The 26,557-nt window shown below is 40.5% G+C and overlaps 2 protein-coding genes across 2 annotated transcripts in view; both read left to right on the top strand.

The window, feature by feature from the left end:
• Positions 1–134: 134 nt before the first annotated feature.
• On the top strand, positions 135–21,959 carry LOC111577457 (cadherin-23). Its single transcript, XM_055016889.1, has 7 exons — positions 135–2,690; positions 2,959–2,964; positions 3,708–6,135; positions 11,131–11,139; positions 12,129–12,304; positions 12,402–12,523; positions 19,567–21,959. The coding sequence occupies exons 1-7, from the start codon at positions 280–282 to the stop codon at positions 21,957–21,959; spliced, it is 7,545 nt and encodes a 2,514-aa protein (XP_054872864.1). The 5' UTR covers positions 135–279.
• A 646-nt stretch (positions 21,960–22,605) lies between these two features.
• LOC111572933 (protocadherin alpha-C2-like) overlaps positions 22,606–26,557 on the top strand; it is a 189,585-nt gene continuing 185,633 nt past the window's right edge. Inside the window, exon 1 of the mRNA XM_055016483.1 lies at positions 22,606–25,136. Within this exon, the coding sequence (XP_054872458.1) occupies positions 22,785–25,136 (2,352 nt within the window). The 5' untranslated portion in view covers positions 22,606–22,784. The remainder of the gene's footprint in view (positions 25,137–26,557) is intronic.

Raw genomic sequence — 26,557 nt, 5'->3', positions numbered from 1 at the left:
ACGAGGAGTGGCGCTGTTTACTGAATAAAATACTGATCCAGCGTCGCCATGTCAGTGAATCAATACAAAAACGGGAGAGCGTCGAACAGCAGGACAGGTCCGCGGTGCTGAACTGCACAATAAAGGCGAGCCACACAATTTTGGTCTCCTTCGCGTCAACGCATCACCGGATTAAAACATTTGTAAACGGGGCTGGATAGAGATCTTGCTGGCAGTGATGGAGTAAATAAGTAGAAACATGAATTACTATCAGTGGTGTGCGTAAAAAGAAGAACAATCATGCGGTTCGATGTAACAATGCAGTCGAGGAAAAGGTACGTGGCGTTTGTGATTCTCGTTTCTTTTGTGCATAATGTGACTTCCTCAGTGACTCATTATTCGATACCCGAAGAGATGAAAGAAGGATCAGTCGTTGCCAATCTTGCTACCGATCTCAGCTTGGATGTTAAAACACTGAATGTGAGGAAAATGCGTCTCGACCTTCTCGCCAACAAAAAATATCTGGATGTGAACAAAGAGACCGGTGAGCTGTATGTTGTAGAGAAGATTGACAGGGAGCATCTATGTACAAAAATGTTGACCTCGTGCTACTTGAAAATGGAGGTAACACTTGAAAATCCCTTGAGGATATTTAATATAGAACTAGAAATTTTGGATATAAATGACAACGCCCCACAGTTTCGAAGAGACGTCATACATCTGGATATATCTGAGTCAACGCCTACCGGGGAAAGATTTTCGTTGAGCAACGCAGTTGACCCTGATGTTGGAAGCAATTCAGTAAAAACGTACCATTTAAGTGAAAGTGCACACTTTACTATTGAAATTCAGACTGGAAGAGATGGGTCAAAGTTTGCCGATTTGATCTTGAAAAAGGCTTTAGATCGAGAGAAGCAGGCTGTTCATAATTTAATACTCAATGCTGTAGATGGAGGAACACCTGCTCGTTCTGGCACAGTCAGCATTATTGTTCATGTTTCAGACACAAATGATAATGCTCCAACATTTGACAAATCTATCTACACTGTAAAAATAATGGAAAATTCTCCTATTGGCAGCCTTGTTATTAACCTTAATGCATCAGACTTAGATGATGGGTCAAATTCTGATCTGATGTACTTATACAGTTTATATACATCAGAGAAAACACAGGAAACATTTAATCTAAATCCCTCCACTGGAGAAATTACTGTGAAGGGAATGCTGAACTATGAAGATTTCAAGATTTATGACATGGAAGTTATAGCAACTGACAAAGGAGTCAATAGTTTATCAGGACAATGTACCATAAAGATTCTAGTTGAAGACATGAATGACAACCACCCAGAAATATCCATTAAATCATTTCAGAGTCCAGTCAATGAAAACATAGAATTAGACACAGTGATAGCTGTAGTCAGTGTCAGTGATAAAGACTCAGGTGATAACGGAGTGGTGGATCTTCATATTCCACAAAATATGCCTTTCAAATTGAGGGAGTCCTCTGATAACTATTATCAATTAGTAGTTTCACAGCCATTAGATCGTGAGAAGGTCCCAGAATATGACATCACCTTCACTGTCACAGACAGAGGCTCTCCTCCTTTATCTGACAATGAAACTATGACGTTAGAGCTGCTGGATGTTAATGACAATGTCCCACAGTTCCCTCAGTCATTTTATACCATACGTGTCATGGAGAATAACGCACCTGGAGCCTTGCTCAGCTCTCTCACTGCGTTTGACCCTGACCTCCATGAAAACCAGTATCTGGTTTACTTCATATTAGAGAAGGAGATAGCCAACACCTCCATGTCCATGCTGTTCTCCATCAATCCAGAGAACGGGAACCTTTATGCACTGAAAACTTTTGATTATGAGATTGAGAAGGAGTTTCTGTTCCACATCGAGGCCAGAGACTCTGGATCTCCTCCTCTCAGCAGCAACGTGACAGTTCACATCATCATTGTGGACCAGAACGACAATGCTCCGGTGATTGTGTCTCCGTGGCGAGCGCACGGCTCGGTGGTGGAGGAGAAGATCCCCAGATCCACCGATAAAGGCTCCCTGGTAGCCAAGGTGATAGCCTTGGACACGGACTCAGTGCACAACTCTCGGATCACCTACCAGTTTCTGCAGGTGACTGACGCCACCTTGTTCAGTCTGGACCAATACAACGGAGAGATCCGGACCATGAGGATGTTCAGTTACAGAGATCCACGCCACCAGAGACTGGTTGTTGTTGCCAAGGACAACGGGGATCCTGCTCTGTCTGCTACAGTCACCATCAAGCTGTCCACAGTGGAGACTGCAGTGAAGGCCTACTCTGACATGACTGAGGTGCCTCTGGAATATGACATCTTCTCTGACCTCAACCTGTATTTGGTCATCGGTCTGGGCTCCGTCTCATTCCTGCTGCTCATCACCATACTGGTCACCATCGTGCTCAAGTGTCAGAAGCCCAAACCCAGCAAAGCTGCTCCTCCCAGCAGGAACAGTGTGATCAGTGAGAGGAACTCCACTGTGGCAGATTCCACTCTGGTCTCCAACGATGCCTACTGGTACAGTCTGTTTCTGGCAGAGACCAGGAAAGGAAAGCTGGTGGTCAGACAGCCTGTACCAAAGGGCTCCAGATACATCGTGTCCAGTATACCGAGAGGGACAGGACTGACAGAGACTAGTGACTCAGCAGCTTCCACTCTGCAGGTATGAAAATATGTTATTTGAACTTGTTTTGCACACAGACATGCCCACTTGTTGAGCATTTCTATGCAATACAGCCATAAAAAACATGCAAATCGCTAAATTTCTGAACACCCCTCATTTGGATACTACCATGTGGAAGAATCCCAGAGTTATATTCTTTTTAAGATCGACAGCTCCTTCCATCACATGTGTAAATGTTTTCAAAAATGTAATTGATCAACGTTCTGTGTTTATGAATTTTGACACATCGATCATATTCATATTTATTTGAAGTCAGAGGTGACATTTAGATATTTAAATATCGGTTTGAATTTTTAATTGAAAAGGTAGACACAATCACAGAATGCATGCAATGGCTGGCTTTTTAAAAAATATGTTTTCTAGCTTACCATATATAGGTATGGCTTCTTTTTAGAAATCACCTAATGATGGGGCAATGGAAGGTACTCCATGTGGCAACATCACTTACAAAAGTAACTTAATTTACCATATTTTAGTGATATTACTCACAAGCTGGAGAGGAAAAGTTAAATACAAGGAATATGGCATTGTGTATTTACAGTGAAAAAATATTAGTAAGTAGAAGTTTAATTAGAAAAATTTAAAATAACACATTTAAACATTTAAAAAAAACACACACTACAGCCAATAAACTTGTGAGAAACTTAAGTTTTTCTTAAAGACGAAAAGGAAATCCACAAAAAAATAGCATGCAAAAATAAAATGTCAAATATTGGATTTAGCTCTCTTTCAAATGAAAAATGGCTTCTTGCTAATTTATGAGGTGCAAAGATTAATTCAGGACTGTTAACGTCGCTGCTGTCCACAAAAACTGTCAGGATGAAGTCATCGTTCTTACGATAGTTCATTGGAGGCTGCGGAGGCAGACATATTACATGAAAATCTCTGCTCGTACTAGTATTAAGAATTATTCTTCTTGAAGACCCTCGCTGCGATCATTTCCTCTTCAAAAGGATTACTGGTCCTTTAATCACCGTACATCAAATTTCAAGGTTGTAAAGACGGATTTTTTCTCTGTCGATGGCTCGTCATATTCTTTTGTGTTCCTGGACGGGGTACGTCTCAGTATTTCTCTTTCTTTCTGCCATCATGAACTCGGTATCTGCAGTAACTCATTATTCTGTACCCGAGGAAATGGATGAAGGCTCAGTCGTTGCGAATTTAGCTACGGATTTGGGATTAGACGTGAAGAGTTTGAGTAAAAGAAAAATGCGGGTAGACGTGGTAGGAAACAAAAAATATCTTGACATTAAAAAAGATACAGGGGAGCTGTTTATTTTGGAAAGGATAGACAGAGAATTTCTCTGCCCCCTGAAGACAACTTCGTACTGCGTTCTTAAATTAGACGCTACTATTGAAAACCCAATACGAATGTTTAATATTGAAGTGGAAATCTTGGATATTAATGATAACGCTCCTCATTTTCGTCGGGGAACCATGCATTTGGACATCTCAGAATCAAGCCCGATCGGAGAGAGATTCTCACTGAACAATGCTGCAGATCCAGATGTTGGAACAAATTCTGTGAAAAATTACCATCTGAGCTCAAGCGAACATTTCTCAATTGAAATTCAGACCGGGAGAGATGGGACTAAATTTGCAGACTTGATCCTGAAGAAAGCTTTAGACAGAGAGCAGCAGGCTGTTCATAATCTAATACTCACTGCTGTGGACGGTGGAGTCCCCACGCGCACAGGTACAGCCAGCATCATTGTCCGCGTGCTCGATGTGAACGACAACGCCCCGTCATTTGACAAAGACAAATACGTGGTGGATGTGATGGAGAATTCTCCCATTGGCAGTCTGGTTATCAAACTGAATGCAACTGATTTAGATGAAGGGTCCAATTCTGATGTTGTTTATTCATATAGTTTGTACACATCAGAGAGAACACAGAATATGTTTAACCTGAATCCAGAAAATGGCGAAATCAGAGTGAAAGAGATGATAAATTATGAAGATTTAAAATTTTATGAAATGGAGGTTATAGCCAGTGATAAAGGATCGAACTCTTTATCTGGACAGTGTAAACTAACAATACAGGTAACAGATATGAATGATAATCACCCAGAAATTTCTATCAAATCTTTTCAAAGTCCAGTTAAAGAAAATACGCCCACAGACACAGTGATAGCTGTAATCAGTGTCAGTGATAAAGACTCAGGTGATAATGGAGTGGTGGATCTTCATATTCCACATCATATGCCATTCAAACTGAGGGAGTCCTCTGATAACTATTATCAATTAGTAGTTTCACAGCCATTAGATCGTGAGAAGGTCCCAGAATATGACATCACCTTCACTGTCACAGACAGAGGCTCTCCTCCTTTATCTGACAATGAAACTATGACGTTAGAGCTGCTGGATGTTAATGACAATGTCCCACAGTTCCCTCAGTCATTTTATACCATACGTGTCATGGAGAATAACGCACCTGGAGCCTTGCTCAGCTCTCTCACTGCGTTTGACCCCGACCTCCATGAAAACCAGTATCTGGTTTACTTCATATTAGAGAAGGAGATAGCCAACACCTCCATGTCCATGCTGTTCTCCATCAATCCAGAGAACGGGAACCTTTACGCACTGAAAACTTTTGATTATGAGATCGAGAAGGAGTTTCTGTTCCACATCGAGGCCAGAGACTCTGGATCTCCTCCTCTCAGCAGCAACGTGACAGTTCACATCATCATTGTGGACCAGAATGACAACGCTCCAGTCATTGTGTCTCCGTGGCGAGCGCACGGCTCGGTGGTGGAGGAGAAGATCCCCAGATCCACCGATAAAGGCTCCCTGGTTGCCAAGGTGATAGCCTTGGACACGGACTCAGTGCACAACTCTCGGATCACCTACCAGTTTCTGCAGGTGACTGACGCCACCTTGTTCAGTCTGGACCAATACAACGGAGAGATCCGGACCATGAGGATGTTCAGTTACAGAGATCCACGCCACCAGAGACTGGTTGTTGTTGCCAAGGACAACGGGGATCCTGCTCTGTCTGCTACAGTCACCATCAAGCTGTCCACAGTGGAGACTGCAGTGAAGGCCTACTCTGACATGACTGAGGTGCCTCTGGAATATGACATCTTCTCTGACCTCAACCTGTATTTGGTCATCGGTCTGGGCTCCGTCTCATTCCTGCTGCTCATCACCATACTGGTCACCATCGTGCTCAAGTGTCAGAAGCCCAAACCCAGCAAAGCTGCTCCTCCCAGCAGGAACAGTGTGATCAGTGAGAGGAACTCCACTGTGGCAGATTCCACTCTGGTCTCCAATGATGCCTACTGGTACAGTCTGTTTCTGGCAGAGACCAGGAAAGGAAAGCTGGTGGTCAGACAGCCTGTACCAAAGGGCTCCAGATACATCGTGTCCAGTATACCGAGAGGGACAGGACTGACAGAGACTAGTGACTCAGCAGCTTCCACTCTGCAGGTAGGAGAAAAGTATCTGTTTAAGATGTACTACACACTGATGTTTTTTCTGAATATCAATCGTCTACTTATAAGCGAGAATACTTCTGATATTTTCTCTCCTTTCATCAGTTGAGAGTATATTTTCACTGTTTTTCCTAATTTTGTTTTATGCATTAAGCGCAAATAAATTCTTAAAATGAACTATCAAACATGAAAATCTTCGTCATGCAAAATAAAATTGTGTTCGATCAGCCTCCCTAAACATGACGACATGAACTTTTTAATTAAATCCGGACATAGTTTTATTGAATTCAAAAGCAATATTTTTTTCTCTCTGATGCCTATCTTCTCTTTCCTTTATACTGTCATGTCAGCCTGTATTTATTTTTATTATTAAGATACTGGAGCAAGAAATCAGGCAGGATAAGGGAAACATTAATATTACATTAAAAATAAAGCACCAATAAACAAAAATTATTGCACATAGACACCTTTGTTGTCATCATGATCAGCACAACTTTTACACACACACACACTCGTGCGTAAAACTCGGAAAAAACGAAAGAGATCGTGCTGACAACAATTCCTGCTGTTACAATCACAATATATACCAGTGGCAAAACAAACAAACAATGATAAGGTAATGCAAACGTATTGTGAACGAAACATTAATTTATAACAACAACAAACACGCATGTGGTCAATTTCCTCGTCCCACCTATGCAATGAAGGTTCTCAGTCAAAAAATGATAACGTAATTAAAAGAACTGTTTCCAACTTATCATTCCATGATTTAAATCCGCCCACTGCCTGTCATAATTTAAGAAAACTTCTATTTGGTCAAGAAAGTTGCGAAGGCTGCACAATCATCTTTGTCGCTGCTCCCTGAAAAAAGACACTCACTGATCAAATCATTATTCTCGCGATAGTTTATTGGAGGATGGAGAGCCAGTGGTGGCATGAACGTACGTCGCTTCTGGTGAAGAAACGTTTTCTGTTGAGATGGTAGTGTCGCTTCTTCGTTGACAAGAATACAGTTTGCGAAATCCTCGTGTTTCAAGGTGTATTGTACAGAACCTTCAGGATGACGCATCATATCAAACAATTATTCTGGAAGGGGTACGTTACTGTATTTATCTTTTTCGCTGCCATCATGAACTCGGTATCTGCAGTAAGCCATTATTCTGTTCCTGAAGAAATGGAGGAAGGATCTGTCGTCGCAAATTTAGCAGCTGATTTGGGATTAGACGTGAAGACTCTGAACACAAGGAAAATGCGCGTAGACGTTGTGGCAAACAAAAAATATCTCGACGTCAACAAAGACACGGGAGAGCTCTTTATTTTGGAGAGGATTGATAGAGAGTTTCTCTGTCCATGGAAAACCACGACATCGTGCTTTCTTAAATTGGACGCGACCATAGAAAACCCAATACGAATGTTTAATATTGAAGTGGAAATCTTGGATATTAATGATAACGCTCCTCATTTTCGTCGGGGAACCATGCATTTGGACATTTCAGAATCAAGTCCCATTGGAGAGAGATTCTCACTGAATAATGCCGTAGACCCAGATGTTGGAACAAATTCTGTGAAAAATTACCACCTGAGCTCAAGCGAACATTTCTCAATTGAAATTCAGACCGGGAGAGATGGGACTAAATTTGCAGACTTGATCCTGAAGAAAGCTTTAGACAGAGAGCAGCAGGCTGTTCATAATCTAATACTCACTGCTGTGGACAGTGGAGTCCCCACGCGCACAGGTACAGCCAGCATCATTGTCCGCGTGCTCGATGTGAACGACAACGCCCCGTCATTTGACAAAGACAAATATGTGGTGGATGTGATGGAGAATTCTCCCATTGGCAGTCTGGTGATCAAACTGAATGCAACTGATTTAGATGAAGGGTCCAATTCTGATGTTGTTTATTCATATAGTTTGTACACATCAGAGAGAACACAGAATATGTTTAACCTGAATCCAGAAAATGGCGAAATCAGAGTGAAAGAGATGATAAATTATGAAGATTTAAAATTTTATGAAATGGAGGTTATAGCCAGTGATAAAGGATCGAACTCTTTATCTGGACAGTGTAAACTAACAATACAGGTAACAGATATGAATGATAATCACCCAGAAATTTCTATCAAATCTTTTCAAAGTCCAATTAAAGAAAATACACCCACAGACACAGTGATAGCTGTAGTCAGTGTCAGTGATAAAGACTCAGGTGATAATGGAGTGGTGGATCTTCATATTCCACAAAATATGCCTTTCAAACTGAGGGAGTCCTCTGATAACTATTATGAATTAGTAGTTTCACAGCCATTAGACCGTGAGAAGGTCCCAGAATATGACATCACCTTCACTGTCACAGACAGAGGCTCTCCTCCTTTATCTGACAATGAAACTATGACGTTAGAGCTGCTGGATGTTAATGACAATGTCCCACAGTTCCCTCAGTCATTTTATACCATACGTGTCATGGAGAATAACGCACCTGGAGCCTTGCTCAGCTCTCTCACTGCGTTTGACCCTGACCTCCATGAAAACCAGTATCTGGTTTACTTCATATTAGAGAAGGAGATAGCCAACACCTCCATGTCCATGCTGTTCTCTATCAATCCAGAGAACGGGAAACTTTATGCACTGAAGACTTTTGATTATGAGATTGAGAAGGAGTTTCTGTTCCACATTGACGCCAGAGACTCTGGATCTCCTCCTCTCAGCAGCAACGTGACAGTTCACATCATCATTGTGGACCAGAATGACAACGCTCCGGTCATTGTGTCTCCGTGGCGAGCGCACGGCTCGGTGGTGGAGGACAAGATCCCCAGATCCACCGATAAAGGCTCCCTGGTAGCCAAGGTGATAGCCTTGGACACGGACTCAGTACACAACTCTCGGATCACCTACCAGTTTCTGCAGGTGACTGACGCCACCTTGTTCAGTCTGGACCAATACAACGGAGAGATCCGGACCATGAGGATGTTCAGTTACAGAGATCCACGCCATCAGAGACTGGTTGTTGTTGCCAAGGACAACGGGGATCCTGCTCTGTCTGCTACAGTCACCATCAAGCTGTCCACAGTGGAGACTGCAGTGAAGGCCTACTCTGACATGACTGAGGTGCCTCTGGAATATGACATCTTTTCTGACCTCAACCTGTATTTGGTCATCGGTCTGGGCTCCGTCTCATTCCTGCTGCTCATCACCATACTGGTCACCATTGTGCTCAAGTGTCAGAAGCCCAAACCCAGCAAAGCTGCTCCTCCCAGCAGGAACAGTGTGAACAGTGAGAGGAACTCCGCTGTGGCAGATTCCACTCTGGTCTCCAATGATGCCTACTGGTACAGTCTGTTTCTGGCAGAGACCAGGAAAGGAAAGCTGGTGGTCAGACAGCCTGTACCAAAGGGCTCCAGATACATCGTGTCCAGTATACCGAGAGGAACAGGACTGACAGACACTAGTGACTCAGCAGCTTCCACTCTGCAGGTACAAATGGTGACTTATTTCACTGTAGTTTAAACAAATGGTTCACAAAATGCATTAAATATTTAAAGCAGTCATTTCTGTGCACAACGTCTTGCTTGTGGTAAGCTTAAATTAAAAGATAAAACAAGATAATATATTTCATATTTTAAACACTAGGGCATTTCATTTTAATTTAATGATGATATATCCTTAGCAATAGAGTAAAATAAATGCACAAATCATAAATCTACTGAAGAAATACAAACCCACACCTTTGACTTTTTGCTCTATCTCTACTTTTACATCTTTGTGTTTCAGACTAACAATCTCCACTGATTTCTTTTCCTTTGTCTGTGAGTGTGAGTTGTTCACACAGTGCCTTAAAAACAAATTTTCAAGTCACTGAAACTTTCTGTATGATACTTCAAAAACTCCTTCAATGTCATCTACCAACAGCACAAATATGAGCCCAGCTACCAATGTCAGCCTTGACATTAAACCAAAACTTTTGCTGAACATGCTAAAACATTTGTCGTGAAATGGAAGCGATAACAAAACAATCAATTTATGATCTGAACACAAAGTAAACAACCATCAGTAAAATAACAGCTGCATTTAATAGAAATTAACCTGAACAAAGCAGTAACAAGAGGGATTACTCCTTCGCTTCTTTAAATAGCCTGAAGATGTTTATATTTGAAGATTTGCTGTCGGTTTAGAGTCACACTTTCAATTTCAGCTGCCTAGAGACATATTTCTGTGACCTCAGTTTGTGGCCTGTATATCAGGGGAATGGTTGTGTCTTCATTGTTATATGACTGCAAATGAAAACACAATCATGTATATAGTGGAATAGAAACATTGACAAAGAGCTCGTATAAGTTAGTTTTGACACACTTAGTCTGTAGCTGTAACTATTTTGTATTATATACTATGTCTGTCATTTTTTCTCATGGCCTGCTATGTTCATTGAAATACACATGCTCTTTCCCACATAGTATTTTCACAACATAGTGTGCCATTCAGCACACATGAGCTTTCTTGAGCTCTGCAACTTTGTGACCTGGAATGTTGACCTCCTATCTATCTATCTATCTATCTATCTATCTATCTATCTATCTATCTATCTATCTATCTATCTATCTATCTATCTATCTATCTATCTATCTATCTATCTATCTATCTATCTATCTATCTATCTATCTATCTATCTATCTATCTATCTATCTATCTATCTATCTATCTATCTATCTATCTATCTATCTCAGATGGTAAGTATGCTGCTGGATAAACAAATAATTACTAAGCTAAATGTAAAACTGTGCTGTAACCTACTTTTAAAGAATTCACTGTAATAAGCTGTACTATTTGTTGTAAGGGTCACACTAACCATACTGTGGTGTTTTTCAAAGATAACGTTTCATTTATAGTGCTTCGACATCAACTCTGTGACCATAGGATACATACACAAAGAATCTCTTTTTCTGCTTGCAATGACCTGACCATTGAATTGCTTGTTTTTTTTTTCTCCCCACTCTAAAGTACCCTAAATGAGGGAAGCCCACTCTGCAGCTGGAGGTATGCAGGAGTCTCACTCCCCCGCCCCGGATAACCTTTTATAAATTCAGTTCCAGAACTTAGTGTTTGGATTGTTTATTGTGTTTGTTTTGTTCTCAGTGGATGTTTTGAAATTATTATTTTATCTTATTTAAGTTCTCTTGGAAAAGCAGTTTTTTAAAAAATATTTGCAAAGGGTCACTCACTTGACATCACATGCACTTTGCCAAATCTTCTTTGTTAGCGCTTCATGCATATATTTGGGTTACTGTTCCTAACATAACGGTCTAATCCTTAAAGCTGAATGCCTATATAATCCAACTAGCACAGCAATTAGCACCACATCAGCCAGTATTACATAATCTTTTCCTCTATCAAATTTGGCAGATGCTAAAAAAAATATAGTGACAATGATCTTGACTGTGCTTAAACATTAGACAATAATACACATATTGGCTGACAAGTTATCATTCTTGCAGACAATCAAACAAGCAAATGATCCACATTAAGTAATATTAAAACACTATTCCTGCCTTAGTCATTGCTTTTGGTGAACAAAGTGAGAATTGTGTATAGAACGTATCTGAACCACAAACATTGATTCAAAGCTCAGAAAAAAAAAATCTTCAATTCATTGTTGCTGTTTGCTAGCTTTGTGCTTTCACAATTTGGCTTTTGCTGTTAAAGCATACCAAGAAATCGGTTGATATGTCTTCATCTAATTGAATCACTATGTTCTCAAAAGGATGCTGTGCATGTGAATATGAATATTTGTCTATCCCCTACTGACCCATCACTAATGCATTAGGAATCTATCCTATTTTTGAGTGTTTGTAAGTGGAATTGAACTGTGCTGTTTCTGTCTGATTGGGTTGGTTAAAATTGTAATTCGGCTGAATGTTACTGACTTCACAGAATGACACTTTTGAACATGAATGACACTGTGTGCTGTAGCCTGATTTGTGACCTAATTCTTTGTGCAGGAGAGGCGCAAAGAGAAACCAGTCACCCAGTTACCTAGCAACCACTCTCCTTCACATAATCTTGGAGCATGGTATTCATTGATAGACCTGCCACCTCCCCACTACATGTTCAAGGATCCTTCCAAACCTTCCACCCACTCTGTCCTCTGCCTGAAGCCCCTGTCTGAGCGACAGACGTCAGCTGCATGAGATATGTCAGTTTGGCCAGTCACAAGGCTCTCAGTGCTCTGGTTCTTGTTCCAAATTTTTCTGATTCTTTTGTCTCGTTGGCAGGCATCCACCACCAGCAGCAGCAGTTCCACATAAGGCCACCCCTCCAGATGTGTACTGGATTGACGCTGACAGGAAAAAACTTCACAGAGGAAAGGAGAAACACCGAACCATAACACCCCCATGTCCATCCTGCTCAATCTGGTCCTTGTTCCTTACACAATGTGTAATTTTCATGCTAGAACGCCAGTGGACTATGACGACTAATCAGAAACATTTTCCTGCCCCTCTCTTTCTTCAAGCACATGAAAAGCCAGTCAACAACGCCTCTTTGTCTATTCAATATGCATGAAAAAACTGCATGGCTTCAACCACACTCCAAGACTTTCAAGCAAGAAATAATAATTCAAGAGGAGACACTCATAAAGCAGACTGTAAAAATCGTAGTAGTGAGTATTAAAAGAAGCCACAGCAAGGACTGCAAGAGTGGACATGGGAATGTTGAAATGCCTCCATGAGACGCTTTTCCTTCTCTAAAAAAGAAACATGTTGGTTGTTACAATTTCAACCTCTGTGCTTTGTCTTGCTTCAAAACAGCAGTGATGTATAATATATAAGTTACATAGGGAAGTGAAATAGCACAATTAATTAAATGTCAAAAAAGCACCAACCTACATTTTAAAAGATGAATTGAAAGGGAATCAGTATTTTATAAATGTGGTAACTTTTAGTAATTTTCTGTTTTGTACTTGACTTTGTGCTTTTTATGTGAGCTAGGCCTGAATATATGAATGCGAGTGCTGAGAGATTTAACTAAGTTAATGAGTACATCAAACAGGTAAGAGTGAGGCCTTTAGCCATCATGCCTTTCAGTTGTTTTTGCATGAAATAATCAACGTACTTTGATAGCTCTAGATGATTTATGATATAGAGCAAATCCACTCTCTGCAGTTAAGTCTAAGTGTTTATTATTTTTTATCAAGATGGAAGATTACCTTTTAATGGGACCACAATGACGGAGTACAAGAGCGTAGTACTTTCTTATCACAAAGTTCTGACATGTTCAGTTTGGATCAACAAATTTGTAAACTCATTCCTTTTTCTAGTTGAGGTGAGCGCAAAATGCCTGCCAGCACAATGGCATTTCTTTGGATTCATAATATTAATTGCATTCATAGCTTAAATTTAAGTGTGCAGTGTGCTTGAATGTTTTGTCCACTTGGACACTACCGGAGAATGAGTCTTGGGGTTTGAACCGAACTAAAGTGAATGCAGTGAGTATTTGAGAATAGACTGATTGATGTCTCCTGTTGAGTACTGTATATACACAACAAACACTAACATGTACTTTGTTTATTTCTAAATCCAAACTCCTAGTACTCCTTAATTTCAGTGTCTTCTGCTATTGTGTAACATGTTGAATCTCTGAGCTGAACATGAACATGCAATGCTTACTTTATAATACTGAAGCAACATAATTGTGGTTGATGTCACCATTTGAAAGTTGTGCTCTTGTATATTACTGACTACCGTATGTATCTATATATGCAATGCATAAATTGGGATACAGATGAAACTCTTATATTCAGTATATCATATGTCTGTATTGACTAATATGCCTTTCACTTTCAATACCAGTGCTTTTGAAACTTTTTAATGTGAACAAAAATGTGGATCTCCCGTGCCATCAGATTTATGAGCCAAAACAATCAGACATTATGTTGTCAAACTCTTTAGCACAGCTCACATTGCATTACTTGTAAGAAGTTGTAATGTGATAAAGGCAAACATAAAGTAAGTGCTTTTGTACAGTGGTACTTCTATGGTGCAACATATAGTAAATTGTGTAATGTGAGCTAAGTGTAATGCTATGGTCTGGTCTGTATGATCTATTAAATGCAAACACAATACAAACTAATTCCTGAACTTTTCTTCTGTGTTTTGCATTGAAAGACATTCTTTTCTTTAAAGGTGTATTATTCTAAAAAGAGGTTTTAATTCTGCTTGGGGTTAAAGAAAATGTGTATTAGCATCTTTATGGATAAGATCAGGGGATCCATTGAAACCACATTTGTGTTTATAATTTAAAAATGTCAAAGTTAAAGATCACTGCAATGCGTTTTAATTCTGTTCCACTCATAGGAGCTAGTTAGCCATGTCTCATTTCGACAACTCAATTTCCTTGTCTGTGTCATTATGGGACAGGGATTTGCTTCCATGCATACGGTGCAGCACTGACTATAGGAATGACAATCCTTTGGATTTATTGGTTTTGCTGATTCAGTGGCTATCTAGCCCTTGTGAACAAAATCCAATTGTTAGTTGCTTAAAGGCTGGCTGCACTGCAAGCCTGCATTATGAATAAATGATGAAGACCATGGTGATAACACTACACACAGAGATTTTCCAAATAATAAAGGAATCCAGTTTTAATTTAATTTGGATCTTTCTCTAGACAAGGTACCTTAGAGTCAGACCTAGCATAGATATGCAAGCTGGAGTTATAAGTATATATATATATATATATATATATATATATATATATATATATATATATATATATATATATATATATATATATATATGACAATGAGAAATGAGATCTTTGTGCACAAAATTGCTTAGTTGCTGATTAACTTTCCATGCATTCAATGGCACAGGCTTCTTGACTTGCAAGATTTTGTATGGATCACAAATTTGTTTGTCCCAGAGATATCAAAGAATGTGATATACGGTAGCATCACACTACTGGAGCATGAAGACGGGCTTAGTTACAAAACTGTCTTGCGCAAGAGAATATGGTAGAATGTTTTGTAGATAATTTCATGCTCTCATTCTGTCACTGACTGATATCTTCTGAAGGCTTCTGTTCAATAGCTGTCTTCCAGGGAGATTATGACCACTAATACATACAGACTGGAGTCTCTAGCAGCAGTGTGCTCTGACATATCCTCCTGCTTATGCCCTTTATTTTAACTTGAAGTTCAAATATCACTGTTAAGCTGTTGTAATCCACAAAACCATGGAAGGGTGATAGGTATTTGCCTAAAGGCCCAAACCCATTTTTATTATTTATAATTGACTCTCTCTGTGAGACAGTAATAATATAGTAACAAACAGGAACACTGACTTTAAGTCTCAAAGACAATGTAAACCATATAGTTTCAAGCAGTAGACTGTAGCTATTGCTACAAATGAGAATTAGATAGGTATATTTATGGTCTATAAAGCACAAACAAATACTTTCAAACGAAAATCCTGTAAAGTTTGACATATTGTACATTAATAACTGATCTGTGTCATCTGCTTCACTGAACACAATTACCTGGATATTTCTAACAGTCTGCTATGTTGAATTCAAAGTGCAATGTAATGTCAGTACAGTGATAACTGAATCTGAATAATCCTTAGTGGTATTTTCTTAAAATCAACTGGCTTTACTTAAAAAAAGGTCTAGTCCTATACCAACCTCAAAAGCATTATGATGTTGTTGTAGTATTGCACTTAATGTAACCTTTGGGTGTGGTGAGTTTAACTTTGACTCGTCCAACAATGATTTTCTGTGACAAAGGATTAATATGGACTTATTCAAATAATAGTTGAGGAAAAAGCTTACTTTCCAGAAAGAAAAAAAAATGAATCGTCAATAAAGCAGCATGCTTATGTGCACATTATTCTCCATAAAACAAACCCTTTCCTAAAAACAAGTGACCTGAGACATACATAGAAGCTTTGTAAAATAGTGCTGTTTAATTGCTAAACTTAAATACGAATAATATTTTCAAATTCTGATTTATTCTCATTTTTTTTATCCATTTTCAGGAATATAAACCTGTAAGGAACAGAAAACGCTATCTCCACAGAAGCCTAAACTATTAAAAGGCTTAACCTGTTTTCAGCATAGAAAAAAATCACATATATATGTGTGTGTGTCCTTTGAACCTTTTCCTTGATTTTAAAGGCTTATCTAAGAGTCAGTGCTCTCTTTCCATATTTTCATTCCTGTTAAGAGGCATTAGCACTATTATTTATTTACTACTTTTCTAGATTATTTTTTCCTTTTTTATATAAGTTTTTCAACATACGGTGAATTGTTAAAGGTTTCAGATTATGTGGTAGTCACTGACTCTAATCCAGGTAGCATCTTTCTTAATTGCATCAAATGATTTTTTTTTTTTAGAAAAAAGTGGTTTACATAATTCAAGTGTACAAGGTGTGTGAGTGAAAGCAGCGGGAGCATTTCCACAGGCAAGCATTTCAGGAAGGTTATGACTTTACCTCTCTCATGTGTGACAGTAGTGGAAAGGGCCCCTTCTGTGCATCATCTTTATCCTGCAAAGAGACACAATGTAACAGGAACAAGGAACATTCGTCAGAAAAGAGCAACAAAACATTTTATTACAATGTTAAAAAAAATAGATTTGGCTAAGTATGACCACTGTTTTACACGTGTTGATAGTATTTTTTCCTGAGGCTGTCTGTCTTTCTCTCTCTTTGTGTCTGCACACATGACCTCATCTCCCCAGAGAGAAGAGATCATGTGTGAGGAGGAGACAATGGCAGTCAGGCCCACAAAATGCATTATTTTGATTTAATATCCTTGTATAACAGCAGATTTTAAAAATACATTTTAGCACATGAGAGGTTTATGCTGTTTTATATCCTTTAAACCAAACAAGTGCCATGGCTTTTAAATGGGCTCCACTTCTGATTAAATTGTGTTTGGTATAAACAACGCAAAATCAAAATAACCTTCAGATTTCTCAGCTTGCTTTGAATTCATACCATTGTAAACAAGTGACTCTAACAATGATTGCTGTCTGCTGCTCTGGTCCACTGACAGACTAACACACTGATGCATGACACAGCAATGCACCAATGTGTAACAAAGCATTTGAACAGCCACCAGCTGGCACTAGTAGGCTAACACATACGCACCACGCATCAATGTATTTTCCAGTATATCTGTAAAATATGCACTGAATAGGGATAGCTTTTGTGATACTGGAGAGGAAATTGTGATTTTAAAAGTGATATTTTATATATTTTTAATGCATTGTCATGACTTCAAGCACACATCTTCCCTGGTAACTGCAATAAGAAAAAAAATCCTAAATGAACCACAATGACTGCAGAAAAAGAGAATATACATCTTAAACATTTCAGAGGGCTAAGAGCGTCAGGCCACATGGATACAGCTGAGTTTATTTGTCTGCAGAATTCACAGATTCTGCATCCCTCCCCCTCTGCTTCTTTGCTGTGCGCCTGCTTGCCTTCAGCACCATGGACAGCAACCAGTCTAATGGAGCCACGTTGCCATGGTAACGTGCCGTCCTCTCTCTGTAGCTCTGACTCTGTGATTTAATATTCCCACAAGCCCCCCTCATCCACTCCACAGTGCAGCGTCCGCAGCTTGCAGACATCAAATGAGCATTCTCTGCAAAGAGTTACTGTTTCCTTTGTCTAACGAAGGTTTATGATAATGATAACGAGGTGCACAGTCTGGTATCATTGCTGCAGCAGGAGGGTGGATCGATGGAGGCAGAAATGGGAGGAGGTGATGCGGAATGCCGCAGCGCTCGTGCACGCGCACGTATATGTTTGGCCTAAATCCAGAACCACTACGTCAGCAGTAGCAGGTGGGAGGGGTGCAAAGACTTGACGCTTATGTAGGTCACTTTGATTCCTAATTGCTGTTAGTATGGTCGTTATGTTTTCTTCTCTGTCGTAATTTATGATGGATTCCCCCGTGCACTGCTGTGATGTGGTAAGGCTGCCGCAAAGGCAAAGTGCCACATTTACGCATGAACACTGTGTACCATAGGAGTTGGCTCATCATAGATGCACTTGCAGATTTATTCCATACGATGTCACTGCTCACCTCTTCAAAAGGATAAAGATTGTGGGAGTGTACTCAGCAGATCACACAGAGTGCAAGCAAAGAGAATGTGAACAGCTTTAGCAGCAACGCAGTAAGAAAAAAAAAAGTGAAGCTTGTTTTTATGCGTCAGCCATAGAATTTTTTTTCACAGAGATTTTCTTCCGCAAAACAACGAAGCAATGATTCTCCAAATCTGGAAAGAGCAACAGTCCAGCTGCTGAACATAATATCCATTAAATACCGATAACTGCAGGCTGATTCTGATCACTGCTCGACTGGCAGCTGAAATGCAAGAGAAGGAATGTTGTCAAGACCATGGAATTCAACATATATTGAGAGCTTAAATAAAAAGCAACTGGGGTTCTCTTTTAAAAGCATCTTCAAGAACAGAAAAGCAACTAGGCTAATAAACTAATATTTTAGGTTATCGAAGAACCGTACAAAGAAGTCCATGTGATTTTAGCTGAACCTCTTATAAGGTTGCTGTGATCTGGATAACTGAGAATCAGACTGAAAGTTACAAAACAAACACCCCCCCCCCCCCGAAAACAATAATAAACAAAATTATGGGGGGACGCTGTTTTTATTTTTTCCTTAAGGGCCTTTTTTGGCCTTACTTTATACCCCATTGTATCATTCTTTCCAGGAAATGTTTTTAAACTGTAGTATTATTGTTCCTATTCTTCTTGCAGGAAAGACAACAAAAATTGCGGAAATGTGTTTATGTTCACCTTGATAGTTAAGCTACTGAAAAAGTGAAAATGATATTTTCTCAATAAATGGTCACATCTTACTCTGGCAATGGTAAAGTAATTTTGACAAATAATATTGGTTGTTAGTGGAATAAAACATTGTAATGAATCGGAAAGAAAAAAGAAAGGGAAGCCTCACTCCGACTTGGAATGGTCATTGTGCTTTTCAGAATCTGCCTGCATCGATATTTAACACACATTGTAATGTTAAAATAAAACATCTGAGTAACTGGTGGCATTATAATTTTCATTTAGAGCTTTTATTGTCTAAAAGTAAATGCAGTGTTGTACTTAAGTAAAACCCCACAGAATAAATTGGAAGTAAAAATGTTATCGTCACTGCAGCATCGTTGCAGCGACAATAGGTGGTGCTGTTACACTGCATATCATGACAGTGGTCGTGTGTGAGAGGGCATCTTTATTCTACATGTACATTCATAACAACCCAAAGAGACGGTTGAAAGAACGGACTAAACGGTCCTCCCTTTTCAGACAGAATGAGGATTCCCCAAGACTTTTGCTGTTTGTTTTCCCTATGAAGAAACTGAAAAATCCCTACAATTTTGTTTAAGAATTTACGACCGCCGATAAAAAGATTTTTTTAACCAAACAATGGAGATAACGGACCTCAAAGGACAGTGGAGGGATGTGTGGATTTCTTTTTGTCTCGCGCTGCTGATTGTGACTAAATTTGAAGGAATCTCTGCTCAAATACGATATTCCATTCAGGAAGAATTGAAAGAGGGGACAGCAGTTGGAAATGTAGCTAAAGACCTCGGGTTGGATCTTGGACGACTGACGGACAGGAATCTTCGTGTCGTGTCAGGAACAAAGCAGCGTCTGTTTAAGGTAAATCCAAGAGATGGAGTTTTGTTGGTGAACCAGAAAGTAGACAGAGAGCAGCTGTGCGCAAAAACTGTCCCATGTATCACAAATCTGAAAGCAGTTGTAGAAAATCCCCTCGAAATGCACCAAATAATAGTTGAGGTACTCGATGTAAACGACAATTGGCCTAAATTTCCTGAAGAAAACTACACATTAGAGGTGCTGGAGTCCGCCATAGTTGGCTCTCGGTTTCAAATGGAAGGAGCGCACGACTTGGATGTCGGTTTGAATTCCTTACATTCGTATAAGCTAAACCATAACCAGTATTTTCGCTTGGAAACTGAGGAATTTGGAGAGGACGGGAAGGTTCCATTCCTCGTCTTACAGCGACCGTTGGACAGAGAGCACACTGCTCAACACTGGTTACTATTAACTGCTACAGATGGAGGAAAGCCGTCAAAATCTGGTACCATTAATATCACTGTTGTTGTATCGGATGTAAATGACAACCCACCGGTGTGTGATAAACAAAAATACGCCGTAACAATAAGAGAAAACGCGCCTGCAGGGACATTTCTGCTGACAGTGAATGCATCTGACTCAGATCAGGGGGTAAACGGTGAGATTGAATATTCTTTAAGGAGTAAAATTAGAGGACTGTCATCCGAGCCGTTTGAATTGGATAGTAAAACTGGAAAACTAACTGTTAAAGGATGCCTTGACTATGAAGAAAAGCAAGTCTACGAGATTAAAGTACTGGCTGCGGACAAAGGCGCCGTGTCTCTTTCCACACACTGCAACGTGGTTGTGAGAGTGGAAGACGTGAACGATAACCAGCCTGAAATAGACATCACATCTCTTTCCAGTCGCATTCCGGAGGATGCACCTCCAGGCACTGTGGTGGCGCTGATGGGTGTCACGGATCTTGACTCAGGTGTGAACGGGCAGGTGGTCTGCAGCGTGCCTGGCCATTTACCCTTTGACTTAAAGCCATCCCCTGACGGGCAGTCATACTCTTTGGTTACTAAGGACTACCTCGATAAGGAAACAGTGCATATATACAACATCACAATAACAGCCAAGGATCTAGGGAGCCCTGCTCTGTCATCTACAAAGGTGATACAGGTAGATGTGTTGGATGTTAACGATAATAGTCCCTTGTTTACTGAACGCCCGTATACTTTTTATGTGCCTGAAAATAACAAGGCAGGAATGTCAATTTTCTCAGTGAGCGCGACTGATGCTGATGGAGGTGAAAATGCAGCGGTCACATATTCCCTGGACCGTAAGAGTCCAGGACCATCAATAACCTCCTTTCTAAACATAAATGAAGCAAACGGTACGCTTTCAGCACTGAAAAGTTTTGACTTTGAAACATTGAAAACTTTCCACTTCCAAGTTGTTGCCACAGATTCTGGAGTTCCGTCTCTCAGCAGCAATGTCACAGTCAACGTCTTCATTCTGGATCAGAACGACAACGCTCCAGTCATCCTGTATCCACTCAGCTCCAATGGATCTGCTGAAGGTGTGGAGGAGATTCCCCGAAATGTCAACGCAGGACACTTGGTCACCAAAGTCAGAGCCTATGACGCTGATATAGGATATAACGGCTGGTTGCTCTTCTCACTGCAGGAAGTCACTGACCACAGTCTCTTTGGTTTGGACCGATATACAGGACAGATCAGAACACTTCGCTCATTCACAGAGACAGACGAGGCTGAGCACAAACTGGTCATACTGGTCAAAGACAACGGCAACGTTTCACTCTCAGCAACAGCTACTGTCGTTGTCAAACTTGTGGAGCCCAAAGAGGCTTTTGCAGCGTCTGATGTCAAAAGTGCAGCAAAAGACCAAGGAGAAAATGATATTATATTTTATCTGATTATAACTTTGGGATCAGTTTCTGTCCTGTTTCTCATCAGTATCATCGTGCTGATTGCAATGCAGTGCTCCAAATCCACAGACTATACTTCCAAATATCTGCAAGAGACTAATTATGATGGGACATTGTGTCACAGCATCCAGTACAGATCTGGAGACAAACGCTACATGTTAGTTGGACCCAGAATGAGTATAGGATCTACTATAGTTCCTGGCAGCCATGCCAATACTCTAGTGCTCCCTGACAGGAGGAGGGCATCTGAAGAGGTAAGTGTCTTTTAAAGCATTTATTTCATGTGCTTCTTCAAAACATTACTTTGAATTTTAGAAGTATTGTCTTTTAATTTGCTCTGTTGATGCTGACTGTGGTGCTGAAACATTTTGGAAACACGTTAGCTTTTTTCTCAGTACAGTATATCTACATCTCTAGATATGTAGCTGGTGGTTTTGCCGATTCAGTTATTGTTCAGATATCCAGGCATGCGTTTTGAATTAATCAAATGTGGGGTACGTGGTGCATTGAAGACAGTGGAGCAGTAGAACAGATCTGCAGTGTGTCTTTAACGTTCAGTCCTGCCCTAATTACACGACTTAGAGAATACTTGAATTTGAGTTTTGTGGTATTTTAAAAAAATAGGTTGCAGGTGTTATAGCTTGTTCTGTTAACTGATTAAGACTCACAGGCAGAAGGAGGGTTTCTGAGAAACATATGTGATATGTATTTCACCAGCGTGGAAAGGCTGAACACAGATTCCTCCACAGAGTGAGACTTGGCAATGTACAAGTGGAGAACGATGCTATGAAGGAAAACACATATGCTTTCGTGTTGCAGCCCAGTAGCCACTTGGTGTCAGTGTGGCCTCGACAATGGTTGTGTTCCTCGTTTTGTTCAGGCCCTGCCCATCACTGGATCATCTCTGATGGAGGTGGTGCACTGACGGGGCACGCATCCCAGGCTATATATCACATAAGATGAAAAGCGGTTAATATTGATGCGTTGATTCGCTTTTATTTAGCCATATTGAAATGGTTCTACTCAGACTGGTTCGATGAGCAGTTGGAACCCTGTATTTGCTTCGGAGAAAGCCTTCGCATATTTGTTTCGTAATGGAAGAACGAGGACAAAGGCGCCGAGTGAGCTGCTGGTGGGTTGTCGGGATTTTGCTGCTGTGCGTTGCAGAACGGATTTTGGCTCAGCTAAGGTACTCTGTTCCAGAAGAAGTTCAAGTTGGGTCTCCAGTTGGAAATATTGCCAAGGATCTAGGGCTTGACATTAGCACTTTGACAGGCAGAAGATTTCGTATTGTTTCCGGTCCAAATCACGCTCTGTTCCAGCTGAATCAGGACAATGGAGTGCTGTATGTTGGCAAAACTATGGACCGCGAAGAGCTCTGTGATGGAACCAAAGTGTGTTTGATAAACCTGAAGGTTGTTGTTGAAAACCCGCTGGAAATACATTACGTTGGAGTTGAAATAACCGATGTTAATGACCACTCACCGACTTTTCCAGACACCGCACAGCGACTGCAAATAGCAGAGAATACTCCTCCAAGTACTCGTTTCCAAATTCATGCCGCCAGAGACCCAGATTTCGGTACACGGTCAGTGCGATTATATAAACTAAGTCTTAATGATTTTTTTGATATTGAAGTCAGAGACAGTGAGGAGGACAAGATACCGTTTTTAGTACTGAAAAAGCCTTTAGATAGAGAGCAAAAGGTAGAGCATCATTTAGTCTTAACTGCTCTTGATGGGGGGACTCCGTCTAAATCTGGAAGCCTTAATCTAACTATAACTGTACTAGATGCAAATGATCATCGACCCGTGTTCAGTAAAGACGTATATACTGTGTCACTAGATGAAAACGCACCAATAGGTACCCTTGTAATAAGATTAAATGCTACAGATTTAGATGAGGGTTCTAACAGCGAAATTGAATACACATTTGGGGAAACACAAAAGAAAAAAGTGCACAATATCTTTGAGTTAGATAGCGTCACAGGTGAGATTCGAGTGAAAGGCAACGTTGACTTTGAGGAGACTGAGCTTTACAGACTAGACTTGCAGGCTTCAGATAAAGGCCAGCCACCGTGGACAGCCGAAAGTAGAGTGGTGATAAAAATAAAAGACGTGAACGATAATAAACCAGAGATTGAAGTGACATCACTGTCCAACTTAATTCCAGAGAACTCAAAGCCCGGCACTGTTATCTCCCTCATCAGTGCTACAGACAGAGACTCGGGCCTTAATGGGAAAGTTATTTGCAAAATGTCTGATAATGTCCCGTTTGATTTGACACCATCCATTGAGGAAAACATGTATTCTCTTGTCACAAAGGGGCGATTAGATCGAGAAACTGTGTCCCATTATGAAATTACAATAACAGCAACTGACTGTGGTGAACCTCAACTTTCCACTGTAAAGACCCTGAGTGTTCAGGTGTCAGATGTAAATGACAACATTCCAGTATTCAGCCAGAATCCTTTTGAACTTTACTTGGTGGAAAACAACACTCCTGGTGCATCAATATTTTCTGTCAGTGCTTCTGACAACGATCTGAATGAAAATGCAGCGATAATATACCACATTGTGAGGGGTGATGGGCAGCAGGGTGACATGACATCTTTTCTGAATGTCAATTCGGAAAACGGACACATCACAGCACTGAAAAGTTTTGACTTTGAAACACTGAAAACGTTCCAATTCCAAGTTGTTGCCACAGATTCTGGAGCTCCGTCACTCAGCAGCAACGTCACAGTCAATGTCTTCATTCTGGATCAGAACGACAACGCTCCAGTCATCCTGTATCCACTCAGCTCCAACGGATCTGCTGAAGGTGTGGAGGAGATTCCCCGCAATGTCAACGCAGGACACTTGGTCACCAAAGTCAGAGCCTATGATGCTGATATAGGATATAACGGCTGGTTGCTCTTCTCACTGCAGGAAGTCACTGACCACAGTCTCTTTGGTTTGGACCGATATACAGGACAGATCAGAACACTTCGCTCATTCACAGAGACAGACGAGGCTGAACACAAACTGGTCATACTGGTCAAAGACAATGGAAATGTTTCACTCTCAGCGACAGCTACTGTCATTGTCAAACTTGTGGAGCCCAAAGAGGCTTTTGCAGCATCTGATGTCAAAAGTGCAGCAAAAGTTGATGAAGATGATAATGTGACATTTTATCTGATGATAACTTTGGGATCAGTTTCTGTACTTTTCCTCATCAGCATCATCGTGCTGATTGCAATGCAGTGCTCCAAATCCACAGACTATACTTCCAAATATCTGCAAGAGACTAATTATGATGGGACACTGTGTCACAGCATCCAGTACAGATCTGGAGACAAACGCTACATGTTAGTTGGACCCAGAATGAGTATAGGATCTACTATAGTTCCTGGAAGTCATGCGAATACTCTAGTGCTCCCTGACAGGAGGAGAACATCTGAAGAGGTAAGATCATGTTTCGATTTTAACTGAAGTTATTTTTATGTTGGAAACAGGCAATGTCATCTTAGCAGATAAGATTATATTTAAAAAACACAGGACACAGTGAATGTCTATTCTATACAGTAAAAGCTCTGAAATATTTTGTTGTTTCTTTGATGGAAGTCATATGTTGAAATACCTGATGATATCAGAAAAAACATGACATAACAGCAATTTTGCAAGGACTGTACATGGTGTTTAGCAGCAGTTTATTGGACATGATTGTGGTAGTTTTTAAGTTGTGATTCATTAATTCATTCATTGAAAAATTTAGTCTATTCCTGGAAAAAAAAGCTATACAAGTATAGCAACATATTTGGTGGGGCTTTCCATGGTGCTGAAAACCATTATGTTTGGTCATATTGTATTCATTTTCAAGTCAGAATGCAAGCTGTGGTCTAAAGCTTTATGTTTTCATTCATGGATTTCATTAGTTGAATCTCTGCGTGTTTTGTTTAGGACATTTAGGACATTTGCTACAAATAACTGCTGTGTGAATGCAGTGTGATAATAATAATAATAATAAATTTTATTTATAAAGCGCTTTTCCAAAAGCTCAAAGACGCTGTACATAAAATACAATAAGATAGAACAAAACAGATAATTAAAATCAGTAGATAGTAAACAAGTTCAAGATAAAATACAGAATCACTTAAGGAAAGCAGATCTAAAAAGGTGAGTCTTTAAAAGGGATTTAAATGTGGTGAGGTTGGTGGAGTCACGGAGGGCATGGGGGAGTGAGTTCCAGAGTGTGGGGGCGGCGATGGCGAAGGCTCTGTCCCCCCAATGTCGCCGGCTGGTCCTGTGCGGGATGGAAAGGAGGTTTGTGTGGGAGGAACGGAGATTCCTGGGGGGGGTGTAGGGGAGGAGCAAATCGGTAAGGTAAGAGGGGGCTAGATTATGGATGGACTTGAAGGTGAGGAGAAGCAGTTTGTACTGGATGCGGTGTGAAATGGGGAGCCAATGGAGGTTCCGCAGGACGGGTGTGATATGGTCGTGAGAACAGGTTCGGGTGAGGAGTCGGGCAGCAGAGTTTTGAATGAGTTGAAGTTTATTGAGAACTTTGGAGGTGGAGCCGAAGAGAACGCTATTGCAGTAGTCAAGGCGGGAAGTGACGAAGGCATGAATGAGGGTTTCAGCGGCTGAGAAGGAGAGGAAGGGGCGGAGACGGGCGACGTTGCGGAGATGGAAATAGGCAGTTTTGGTGATCTGATTAATGTGGGGTTCAAAAGTGAGGTTGCTGTCAAATATCACACCGAGGTTGCGGATGTGAGCAGAAGGAGATAGGGTGGTGTTATCAATGGTAATGGGGGGGTGGGGAAATGGTGTGAGTGATTTAGGTCCGATAAGGATGAGATCAGTCTTGTCACAGTTTAGCAGGAGAA

The sequence above is a fragment of the Amphiprion ocellaris genome, chromosome 13 (assembly GCF_022539595.1).
Source record: "Amphiprion ocellaris isolate individual 3 ecotype Okinawa chromosome 13, ASM2253959v1, whole genome shotgun sequence".
NCBI classification, from domain to species: Eukaryota; Metazoa; Chordata; class Actinopteri; family Pomacentridae; genus Amphiprion; species Amphiprion ocellaris.
Note: the sequence above shows the minus strand (reverse complement) of the source record. Positions and strands in the feature narration are given on the sequence as shown.